This window comes from Nothobranchius furzeri, chromosome 7 (assembly GCF_043380555.1).
Source record: "Nothobranchius furzeri strain GRZ-AD chromosome 7, NfurGRZ-RIMD1, whole genome shotgun sequence".
Taxonomy (NCBI): Eukaryota; Metazoa; Chordata; class Actinopteri; order Cyprinodontiformes; family Nothobranchiidae; genus Nothobranchius; species Nothobranchius furzeri.
In genome coordinates, this window is record NC_091747.1 from 65,128,166 (window position 1) to 65,140,665 (window position 12,500).

The window sequence follows — 12,500 nt, forward strand, 5'->3', positions numbered from 1 at the left end:
TATTCAGCAGTTTGGGGGGGCGGTGGCGATGGCTTTCTGTTCCAGGTCTTCCATGAAAACTGGCACAGGGTGGCTGATAACGGGTTACCCATGGCGAAGACTTCCAGTTGTTTGTATATTGTGTTGTCGTATGTGAAGTAAGTGGAGTTAGCTACCAGTGCTATCAGTTGTGCTATGTCATCTGCTGTGAGGTTTGTCCTTTTGTGTAAAGTCTTGTCCTGTCTGATTCTGTTAACTACTATGTCTATGGTTTTTTGGGTTGGTGTTTTTGTGAACAGGGATGTGACGTCATGTGAGATGAGTATGTCGTTGTCTTCTATTGTAATCTCCTTTAGTTCTTTTGCCAGTTCTATGCTGTTTTTGCAGTGTTGGTCTGTATTTCCTAATAACGGGCTGATGATTCTGCTGATATCTTTTGCCATGTTGTATGTTGGTGTACCTATGCTGTCTACTATTGGTCTAAGTGGTGTTTTGTTTATGTATTTTTGGCGTTCCATACATTCTTGGTGTTATGTTCGCCGTGGGAATCCAGTGTTTGTACATTTTTTCTGTTATTTTGCCTTTTTCTTGCAGTGGCTTCAGTCATTTTTTCATGTTTTCTGTTGGATCTTTTTTAAGTATTTCGTATGTATTTTTGTCCTCTAGCATCTGGTTCATCTGTTGTTTATATGTTTCTGTGTCCATAACTACTGTGGTTCTTCCTTTATCTGCCGGTAGAATAATTATCTGTTCGTTTTTGGATAAAGCTGTCATGGCTGATTGTTTTTAATATCCCAACTATGTTATTTCTGAGTTCTGCTTTCTTTCCCTCATCTGTGATCTGTTGACATGCTAGTTCTGTTGCTACGATGAATTCATCATATGGTATTTCTTTTGGTGTGACTGCAAAGTTTAAACCTGTTTTTAATACTTTCTTCTGCTTCTGTTAGTTCGTATTGTGAAATGTTACATACCCGTGAGTTTGGTGTGGAGTTATCTTGTATTTCTTTTCTCTTTTTCTTGTTTATGAGTTTGTTTAACTTCTCTACTTTTGTGAACTCTTTTTCCTGTTTTTCCATCATGTGTCCTTTAATTAGTTCCTCCGTTTTTTCATTGTTTGTAATTCCTTTGAAGGTCCAGGTGTCCTCTTTCCAGCTCGTTTCCCACTTGCTTCTGATTGGTTGTGACGTTTCTTATCCTTTCCTTGAGCAGTGCTCTCTGTGTTCTTTCCACTATGTTCTGTGCTGTCTTGGTCCGGATCGGTGTTTTCAGCTGTAGGCTTGTTGGCGTGATGTTCTCGTCCCGGCATCGTAGATTGAAACGAAGGTGGTGCACGTTTTTGCTGTAAACGTTCCAAACGGCGGGAGTCCTTTGTTCCTTTTTGTTCGTATTTTTCTTTAAACATCTTTGGGGTGTTCTTGCTGTGTTTAATTTCTAATTCCATTTTCAGTTATTTTTTATAACACAAAAGTTTTTTTTACCTTTCCAACAGTTTTGTTTGCCAACTACCAAACTTCCTCAGAGCTGACGCTGATGGTGGCGTCACTTGGTGGGAGGGTGCTAGTTTAGAAGATGCTCTCTGAAGAGCTGGGTCTTCAGGAGTTTCTCATCAAAGACGCCCTGTTCTGGTAGTGCTTGGTAGGTCATTCCACAGATGTGGAACGACACATGAGAAGAGTCTGGATTGTCCTGAGCGTGGTGTAGGCGCTGCTAGCCCATGGTCCTTAGATGACCGGAGCTGCCGGGCTGCGATGTAAGCCTTTCCTAGAGGATACAGGTAGATGGGAGCCGTACCATCCAGGACTTTGTATGCTGGTGACTGAATGTGATCTGTGCAGCTAGCGGTAGCCAATGGAGCTCAGTGAACAGAGAAGTGACATTTAGGCTGATTGAAGACCAGACACACCGCTGCATTCTGGAACATCTGAAGAGGTGTCACAGTCCAGGCTGGAAGACCAGTTAGAAGGGCGTTAGAGTAGTCGGGGCGGGAGATGACTGTAGATTGCACCAGGAGCTGGATGGCATATTGTGATAGGTATGGTCTGATCTCTGGAACGAGCGACAGAGGCAAGGTGATATTTGAAGGTCAGGTGGTCGTCAATCACAACACCCAAGTTTCGAACTGCCTTTGAAGGAGTCAGAGATGGAGAGTCATTTTGGATTGATATTGTGCCGTATGGATAGTTTCACTGGGACGACAAGTAATTCACTTTTGGAGCGGTTGAGTTGGAGATGCAACTGATGAATCAAGCAGGATAAGTACCGAGGATTTGGCAGTCGCTCTAGCTTCTTTTAAAGATTCTTCCATATCCACGAGAAACTGTGGGGATTGGGCCAGAGATGAAAACAGACTGTCTGCTGCTCTTCAGAATGTCAAAGATGGTTAAAATGCTGTTGTGTGATGACAGAGTCCCGGTGACGGGCAGTGGAGGTAGACGTCTGGGGTGGGGGTTAGGGTTAAGCAGTTTGAAAGACTGAGGTCAGGTGGGGGGTGGGATCAACCACTGGGGCTCTCCTACGGCCACGTACCCACGTACCTAACCCTAACCCTCTGACCAAGATGAAAATGGGTCAGGAGTAGAGCTGGAAGTCGGTTTCGTGGTGCAGAGGGATCCCAAGCAACGGTGTCTTGGAGCAGAGAGTTCTGCTGGATGTTTCTTTTTCTAACTGACCGACAATGGTCAGTAGAGGGATACGAGATCTAAAACTATCCAGCAGCGTTTCCTTCATTTGCAGTTCAGCAGAGAGTAGTCATTTATCCTCTTAATGGTTCTGAATCCTTTATTTGCTTTAGAAAGCATAAACCCATCATTGGGGGCAGAAGAAGACGGAGGACAGACATTCAAGATAGCTTCAAGGTTGTAGAGCTTACACTTTAGCTGAGCTGCCTGTTGGATCTGAAAGATTTGTAGTTCAAGTGAAGGTCCAAGGAGTCAAAGAATCCAGAAGTCATAAGAATAAAGGTCCAACAAAATCCAAAGAATCCAGAAGTCATAAGAATAAAGGTCCAACAAAATCCAAAGAATCCAGAAGTCAGTGACAGGAAAAATCAGGTTTTTAGAGGAATTAAAGCACAAAGTATGGAGCTGAAGCAAACATGTCAGATCTTATTTGGTCCCAGTCTGTGGTCTCTAAGCATACCATACCATACCATACCATACCATACCATACCATACCATACCATACCAAGTTTATTTGTATAGCACATTTAAACACGGCATGAGCCGACCAAAGTGCTGAAAAAAAACACAATAAAAACAATCAAAAATAAAAACTAAAACCATTAAAATCGAGTAATCCAACCCTAAAAGGAAAGGTAGAAAGGGAATAAGTTAGACAGAATTAAAAGCCAGAGAATAAAAGTGAGTTTTTAAACGAGACTTAAAAAGGGAAAGAGAGGAAGAGAGTCTGATCAGGAGGGGCGAGTGGTTCCAGAGCTTTTGTGCACAAACTGAAAAGGCGCGCTCCCCGCGGGACTTACAGCGAGAGCTAGGGACATGTAGGAGGTGCTGGTCGGCTGATCGGAGGGATCTCGTAGGGGCATAAGGGTGAATGAGCTCAGACAAGTAGCCAGGTGCTAAGTTATTGAGGGATTTAAACACAAAAACCAGGATCTTAAACTCTATCCGGAGACGGATGGGGAGCCAATGGAGATTTCCTAAAACCGGTGTGATGTGTTCTCGCTGCCTGGTGCCAGTCAAGAAACGAGCTGCTGCGTTCTGCACTAACTAGCTGAAGGCGAGCGAGAGTGGAGGAGGAGATACCGTATAGCACTGAGTTAGAGTAGTCGAGACGGGAGGTAATGAAGGCATGAACAACTGAATGGAGATGACGCCTTTTTAAAATGGGCTTAACTTTAGAGAGACGCCTCAGGTGGTAGTAAATGGTCTTAACTACCTGGTTGACATGAATGTCCATTTTTAGTTTAGCATCCATCACAACCCCTAAGTGTGTGACACGGGTTTTCAACCCACTTGTGATAAAAAGGGTCAGTTGGGGACTTTGAGAAGTACCAGGGCTGAAAATGATGGCCTCTGTCTTAGCGTCGTTCAGCAAAACAAAGTGTTCTGACAGCCAGCTCTTCACATCATTGCAGCATTCAAAAAGGGGCTGTAAGGAGTCCTTAGGCTTCACAGAGGCATATAATTGGCAATCGTCTGCATATAAATGGTAATCAATGTGGTGTTTTTTAAAAATGTCACCCAGGGGCAAAATATATAAATTAAATAAAAGGGGTCCAAGAATAGAGCCCTGAGGAACACCACAAGTCAAAGCTGCAGAGGGGGAGGCAGCACTACCCATCATAACATTAAAGCTGCGGTCACAGAAGTAGGACCTAAACCAGTCTAAGGCAGCCCCCTGGATGCTGACCAGCTGGTTCAGCCGAGTCAGCAGAATAGCAGAGCTCATCTACAGCACCGTTGTTGTGCTGTTTTGTTGACTTTACAATGGGTTTGGAGAATTTTAGCCTTTGTTTGTACACCGGGATCAGATGGACGGTCACGTGGTCAGAAAGTCCGGGTGCAGTTCGCGGACCTGACAGGCTTCCGTTACTCTAACAGTGATTCAGTGTTTTATCCTCCCTGGTTGAACATTTGATATACTGTTTATATTTGGGAAGCTCCTGCCTCAGAGTCGCTTGTGTTAGGTACATCAGCTATTTATGTTTTAGATATATCTCTCACTTTTTAAATCTAGGCTTAAAACACATCTTTTTAAAGTTGCTGTGAGAACTTCTCCAGGTTTTTTCTGGAGAAACTTTTAACTGCAAGAGCCTCTCTGGTATATGACCTACTATATACCCCTCTGGCTCCACCTCAACAGTCAGCCATATTAGACTCATTTACTGCAGTGACTGTGTCCCAGGGCTGTGCAGAGACCTTTGAAGGGGCGGGTGCTCAAATTTAAAAAGGGGCACACAGAATAATATGTTCAAACACCATGACACGACCACAGTATACCCGGCTGAGTAACAAATCATATTTATTAGAAATTCAAAATGGAAGTGAATCATTATATACACCATAAGGACAATGTAAAGCAAAAGTAACTTGTTTGGTAAATGGTCTGTGTTTGTATAATGCCTTCTTAGGGTTCTACAACCCCCCAAGGCACCTTACAACACAATCAGTAATTCACACACACACATTAACACACTGATGGTGATGAGCTATGATGTAGCCACAGCTGCCCTGGGGCGCACTGACAGAGGCGAGGCTGCCGAGCACTGGCGCCACCGGTCCCTCCGACCACCACCAGCAGGCAACATGGGTTAAGTGTCTTGCCCAAGGACACAACGACAGAGACAGACTGAGCGGGGCTCGAACCTGCAACCTTCCGATTACGGGGCGAGCTCTTAACTCCTGTGCCACCGTCGCCCTAAAACATTTTCTGGCATCAAAACATTGCAGTTGTAACTGTTGTGTATATTATTGTTTCTACACTTGTTGCTGTGATGCAGCTTACCTGTACTCTGGTGAGGGACCCACTGCCTTTAGCTGCCTCATGTAGCTCCTTCTGTCGCTGCTTCCGCCTCCTCTCCTTACGAAGCATGTCTGTACAATGACATATCATAATTAATTTACAAATATTTTTTCATGCATATAAAACTCATGCACACACATACTGGGACATTTCATTCCTTTTCCAGAAAACTAACTGTATATAATTTGCTTCATGATGCTGATCCAGAATATTTCCATACTATTTTAATCATAGTGCTTTAGTAATTATAATAAAGAATAAAACAATATGTTTATGCTTTCATTCAGTTTTACTATCTACTTTGTGCAAAACAGAGAACTGTACAGATAAAATAATTTTGCTGTGAAAACAGTAGTTTTTTTATGTACATCTTTAAAACATATTTTTAATACAATGCATTCAGAAAGAGAGCAAATATAAACTCCAACATTTTGAGAATATGCATAGTGTTAGTGAACTATAAACCCACCAGAAGGGCTGAGAAACCTCAAAATCTAAAATGTTCCCTACAACGCTGGACCGAATTTACAGACAAGGACTGAATATTTAGTAACACAAAACATGTGATGGATGTTACCTTTAGTATTTTCCTTATTTCCTTTCACAAAAGGTAGCTAAATTTAAAATTTGTTCAAGTTTTATCAGTCTGTGAACCAGGAAGTGATTTTGTAAACAGGAAGCAGGGCTGTGTGAGACCCCAGTCACGTGACACGCAGCAGCGATAGGAATGCAACTTTGCGGTACCTAGTTAACAACAATGACATTTTATTGGCAAATTCCCAATATTTAAGATTGAAAAAATATTTTTGTACAAGTACTTATGTACAGAATGTTTCTGGTTAATCCTAAAGCTACTGAGGTTCAGAATCGGTGCCCAGCCACAGACACACACCCAGCTAGTAATATATCACACACACCTAGTGCCACAAAACAACTTAATAATGTACAGAATAATCTAATAACTGTGTATAGTAGTGTGCATCCTACTTACCGGTGTTAGTCCGTTTCTCCCAATCAATATGTATGTCCTAAAGGCTCTGCACCGCTCCCTCGGCCATGAAGGAAACGTGGGCGCTGACCGGCTGTGCACTCTGGCGTCAGGAAGGGAAGGTGGTCACGTGACTCACGCCAGCTATATAACATTATTAAACAGAAATTTTATTAATTATTATTTTTGTTATTGTTGAGGGGGCACAAACAGAAAATTCTTTAAAAAAAATAAAAAAATAAATATATAAAAAAATCATTCAACCTCAAAAAGGGCACTTTGGGCACATGGGACAAAAGGGACAGGGTCTCAAGCACCCTCCGCACCCCCCTCTGCACGTGCCTGCTGTGTCCGATGTGTTGAAGCTGGTCTCCAGAAAGAAGCCATCAGGTTCCTCGTGTGACGTCTTGCCTGCCTGGTTCTTTAAAGCAGTTTCTCCTGTGTTGGCTCCTCCGGTAGTGTTCATCATAAACAGCAGCTTTGGACCCAGGAGTTATTTCCAATTACAGGCCAATATCGCACCTTCCCTTTGTAATGAAATGGTTATTACATTTTAATTAACGAGCCATAAGGCGTGGGCTTCCATAGGAAATAAAGAATCCACCTTACGGATCGAGGGTTATTTAAACCAGAAGATTGGATCTTTTTATTGCAGAGATTAGATGACCGTTACGTATTCACCCAGAGACAACAGAAGAGAGAGAGTCAAGTTTAAAAGTTAAGAATTTTATTACTAACAAATGAAACTAGGCTGACTTTAAAACTAAATGTATGGTGTAACTAAAAATGGATGAGGCGGTGGATGGATGACGTGTGATGTTAAATCAGAACCAGCAAATCCGAAGAAGTGATTGGTTCTGACGGGAACTGAGGGTGTTGTTTTGCATTAAGCTTCAGAAACACGAGACCCCATTTGCCGGTCTACCTTTGCCTTCGGTGGAAGTCCTCAGTAGATCAGGAATATCGAGGTCCAGTGAACCCTCTCTGGAAACCGAGCCGGTAGAAGAAGCCGCGGTTCCGATCAGACCCGTCTTGAGTTACTTCCGGCACACGACGCTTTTATTGGCGTCTGGTAAGACCCAAGCCTGGGTTGGTGGAGCTTTTATTCTGAAAGGCTGTTGTTGCCGCTGGTTGTTATAGCGACTGGGTTTTTCAGCTCGTCGTGGTTCTTTCGGTTAAAGAGTTAAAGGTCAGGATTGGCCACTCCGTCACTTGCTCTGGAGCGCTTTGAGCTGGCGTTAGAGCTGGCGTGGTGTAGTTTTATACCTCGGATGTTTTGGTTTGTTGTCGAATGAAAATGACCAAACACCATCAGAGCCACGCCTCCGTCAGATCTGTAAGATTCTGATTGGATCAGTGAAAGGAATGTGTTGTGTGTTTTTAACACTACGTGAAATGGGTCCTGTTGGAACATTTAAAGTCACAGTACTTATTATTTCTATAGGATCACAATAAAGTAATTAATATTTAGATTTCACAGGTCAATCACATCTTATTTATTGACTAACACTTTGATGGATTAGCTTTATTAAAATAGAGTTCTTTGATTAATTAAAAGAAAAGAGTTCATTCTTCGTTCTTCTGTTGAGCTGAAAATAAGCAGGTTAGAAGGAATGCATGAGACCTTGAGACCATATCTCATGCAGACTAGTCCTGAGCAAAGAAGGGAAAAAACACGGTCTTCGTTTCGCTACACCTTCTGTTCAAAAATCCTTGAAGATAGTTTATGATCAGCTCTCTTTGTTTTTCAAGACTCAAGACATCGTTATTAGTCCCTGAAGGGCAATTTGAGAAGCATTGTGAAGCAGCAGACACTAAAATCTCTAAGTTCTAGAAACTCAATCAATTTACATATTCATAAAACCTATATCCACACACACACACACACACACACACACACACACACACACACACACACACACACACACACACACACACACACACACACACACACACACACTCCCCCATCTGCCCTAAGACTTAAGAAGAAGCTCAGCTCTAAGAACAAAGGGACTTGTCTGTGTTTTACAGCACGGGCATCGGAGTCGGCGTTTGGAGGGCAGCCACTCAAAAACAGCATGAAGAGGATGTGAGGGGTCTTTGATGATTGTGCCAAACGCTGGTCACACTGAGATGTTATGTTCCTCGGTGGTAGTCCAATGATCCGAGAGCACACCTTGATGGTGCTCTGTAGACGGTTTCTATGCTGCAGGCTGATGACACACACTATGAAGGAGTGATAGAACGTCAGTAAAATGTTCTTCCTGACTCCGAATGAATTCACCTTCCTCAGGAGGTAGAGTCGTTGCTGCGCTTTCTGAGGATATCCTCAGTGTTGGAAGCGAATTTCAGGAGGTGATCAAAGGTGCTCCCTAGATATTTATACTCATCCAGCAGCTCCACTGGTTTTCCAGGGATGATGGTGGAGGCAGCAGTAACCAGTGCACGGTTTGTTTGAGAAGGACACCACCATCCCCTTGGTTTTGCTCACATTCAGCTCCAGGCATGCAGTGTCACACCAAACTCCTGCAGGACCTGCCCGTGGTACACCGTAGCGCCTGACAGAAGAGACAGCAGCACAGTGTCATCAGCGTATTTTACCAGATAACTGTTGGGCTGGGTGGATTTGGCCACCTACGAGATCCTAGAACCACACCAGTCTGTGTGTGCGTGTGTGTGTGTGTGTGTGTGTGTGTGTGTGTGTGTGTGTGTGTGTGTGTGTGTGTGTGCGTGCGTGCTGACGTTGGCGAACACTGCTGGTTGTGGGGATCAGCACTAAGCTGGTTTAAATGTTCCTCCTAGGAACTTTGCTGCTGCCGGTTCAGCAGAGTTCTGGTCGTAATCAAGGCTTTGGCGGTTCTGGTCGAGAACAAGGATGACCTGCAGGTGCTCATCAGCGCTGGACTCACAGCTAAAGTAACTCATCAGATTCATCAATTATATTATTGATTAGTTGCTTCCTCATTATAATGTCCATTCTTCTTTTAGATGATGCGTTGGTTTGAAACTCTTTGCAATTTTTTGACCTCTGACCTTCAGAGAGGTTCTGCCACCCTCTTCACTCTGGTCGAGGAGTTCTTCGACTACTTCCTGGTGAGTTTCATGTTGGGCCCAACCCCCACACTCCTGTGTGAAGTGCACTCGGTGGAAGCACACGCGAGGCCTCTAGTGTGTAGTACACACGTGTGTACTACACACTAGAGGCCTCTAGTGTGTAGTACACACGTGTGTACTACACACGCGAGGCCTCTAGTGTGTAGTACACACGTGTGTAGATAAACCAGGAGGCGGGCTGCTGTTTCTGCTAATTTGCTGCTTCAACTATTTAAAACAAAATTATGTTTAATCTGAATTTTATCAAAGGAGTGAGCATGTTGTGTCCAAAAATGAATGAAAATGATGTTTAGAACCAGACCAGTGAGGTCCAGTATCGGTAGAACCTGACATCTGGATCTGTTTGTTTGGCAGCTGCTGGGCCGAGCCTCTATTCCAGGTTGGTTTGGTCCTTCAGTGGTTCACACCTTCATCTTTCTATCAACGTTCTAACAGCACTTTTTGTTAGGGTATCAGCTGTCTGTGGTTCTGGTCCAGTTAGCCCACTTCACTCTGCAAACAGAGTTTCTCTTCCCTTTACGACTGGAGGTAACCATGGTGACGGACTTGTTTTCCATCCTGTTTTATTCAGTTCTACTACCTGGGATCCGTCTTGGGCAGAGCTTAATCTGTGAACCAGAGGTTACAGGAACCCCCACTGTGGTCTAAGACCAGAGTTCACAGATACCAGAACGTGCGCACACGGGGATGGGCGGGGCTATTGATGGATGACTCACTGCACCCACAATGTCAGAGTTAACCCAAAGCTTGGGTAGTTTTTGCCTCTCTTCTGTCCCCCGCTTCACACAGACACCCCCTCTAGCCCTAACATCCCTCACAGAACCCCCTGCTGCCAACATTAAAGGTGTGAAACACTTGTGTAGTCAACACATCTGCAGTGAGTTCTAGTATAAAATGGCCTTGTAAAATCTCAGATGTGCCTGAATCAGGAAGCAAGAGTTAGCTGGAGGAGAGCTTCAGACGACAGGAGTCTTACTTCCTGATATGTGGACATCACTCCTCTGATTGGCTAACAGCAAAACGACTCTTCCACTGACTCAGTCTGCGCTCCAACGTTGATGTTTTATCTCCACCAATAACACAAGCCTGGAGGAGTTCTGCTGTGTGGTGGGGTTGCTAAAGCTAACAGTTAGCTTCTACTAGCAGAGACGTTCTCTGCTGTTTCCTGGACTAAACCAACAACACCTTTCCCCGTCGTGAGTCCAGACGCGTGAGTCCATGAATGTTAGTGACAGGGTGACATAGATCTGTCAGGCTTTTCTAATCCTAGAGTTTTTCCGTCTGTTTTCTATCAAAAGCTTCTGCAGGAGATAGGTGTAGGAGACTATCTTCATGTTCAGCCTGCATGTTAAACTCAGAGTGATCCATTAGAATCAGAAATAACCATTAAAACATGTTTTTCGGTCCTCGAGGGCTTCAGATCATTTTTAGTACTGCTAGGGATGATTATTTTAAATATAGATAGATATTTGATGATTAATTATGCACTGCAGTGTATAGACAGGTGCTTAAATTTGGACCTTTATTCAATCAAAACAGACCAGCTAAATCAAGACGAGCACCTGAACCCCAGGGCCACGGCACCACAGCACAAAGCTGACTATAGTTTTTAACTGTAAAAAGCAACACCATGAGTGAAACTGGTTAAGGTTAAAATGATGTCATTTCAGTGCTGGGGGCGGAGCTTATTATGGCAATATAGATGGGGGAATTATCAATAAGGAACTTCTTGTTCAAAATTAGAGGGGATTAAATTCCCAGTTTAATAATAGTGGTGGAGCCATGCCCTTGTCTTAATACCATTAATTAATTCCTATGAATAGAAACTGACAGCAAGAGTTAACGGATCCTAGCAAGCAGTTACGGGAAATGCCCTTTCAAAATAAGACCGTTCTGAGATCTGTTCCGGCAGGATCTGGCTCAAATTAAGCCCTGGTCTGGGGTGTCTGTAACATACTCTGCCAGCCAATACCTGGTGTCTCTTTGTCTCTACTGGTCTCTACTGGTCTCTACTGGTCTCCACTGGTCTCTACTGGTCTCTGCTAGTCCCTGCCAGGTCTCTACTGGTCTCTACTGGTCTCTGATAGACCCTGCCAGGTCTCTACTGGTCTCTACTGGTCTCTACTGGTCTCTGCTAGACCCTGCCAGGTCTCTACTGGTCTTTGTTGGTCTTTACTGGTCTTTACTGGTCTCTGCTAGACTCAGCCAGGTCTTGCCGAGACATGGTGTCTGTTGGTGTCTGTTTGTCTCTGTTGGTCACTCCTGTCAGTGCGCCCCAGGGCAGCTGTGGCTACATGGTAGCTCATCACCATCAGTGTGTGAGTGGGTGAATGACACACTGTAGTGTAAAGCACTTTCGAGTCCTCTGACTCTGAAAGGCATTACACTAGTAGGGTCATTTGTCTACTGGACTCCGTTTAGCTCATGTATTGCTGTTCTGCTGCTGATGAAGCTGCTCTACCTTCTGTTGTTTCAGGCCATCAGAACCTTCAACAGCATCCTGGAGTCTCAGGATCAAAACCAAAGGAAACTGATCCAGACTGATGAGAACCTGATCAATATCCTGTACTAAACAGGAACTTTCTAGACTCAACTAAAATTCACGCGTCTTAATAATTTTCTTCTCAAAACTAACTCACCTGTCTATTTTTCTGCCTGCACACCTCCAAACGTACCTGTTTGCTTACCTTTCTGACAGGTCTCGGGTGGCAGCAGCAATTCTGACCGTCGGAGGTGAGTCTAAAGCCCAGTATTTACTTCTCCATCAGCATGGTAGCATTCACCCACATGTGTTGTCGGAGATGTTCGTACGTTCCTGTAGGTGTGTCAGTTTGGTGAAGCAACTCTCCACCAGGGCAGCAGGGGGCGTAGACCTTTTCTGCCAGGTCTGCCTACAACTGCGACGTCTCTGGTCAACAACAGTTTGTACACTTCA

General features: G+C 44.0%; 1 protein-coding gene across 9 annotated transcripts in view; it reads left to right on the plus strand.

Moving 5' to 3' along the window:
• The window catches only part of LOC107396846 (guanine nucleotide binding protein (G protein), alpha activating activity polypeptide, olfactory type), an 81,715-nt gene that overhangs the window by 22,975 nt on the left and 46,240 nt on the right, over positions 1–12,500 (plus strand). For 8 of the 9 annotated variants that reach the window (XR_011521212.1, XM_070553556.1, XM_070553549.1 and 5 more), the window contains exons 3-8: positions 9,254–9,367; positions 9,440–9,544; positions 9,920–9,944; positions 10,014–10,093; positions 12,042–12,130; positions 12,264–12,298. Coding sequence is in view for 8 of the 9 variants with exons in the window: in XM_070553556.1 (XP_070409657.1) it covers positions 9,254–9,367; positions 9,440–9,544; positions 9,920–9,944; positions 10,014–10,093; positions 12,042–12,130; positions 12,264–12,298 (448 nt within the window). In the remaining variant the exon portion in view is untranslated. The remainder of the gene's footprint in view (positions 1–9,253; positions 9,368–9,439; positions 9,545–9,919; positions 9,945–10,013; positions 10,094–12,041; positions 12,131–12,263; positions 12,299–12,500) is intronic. The other variant, XM_070553555.1, reaches the window with a different exon arrangement.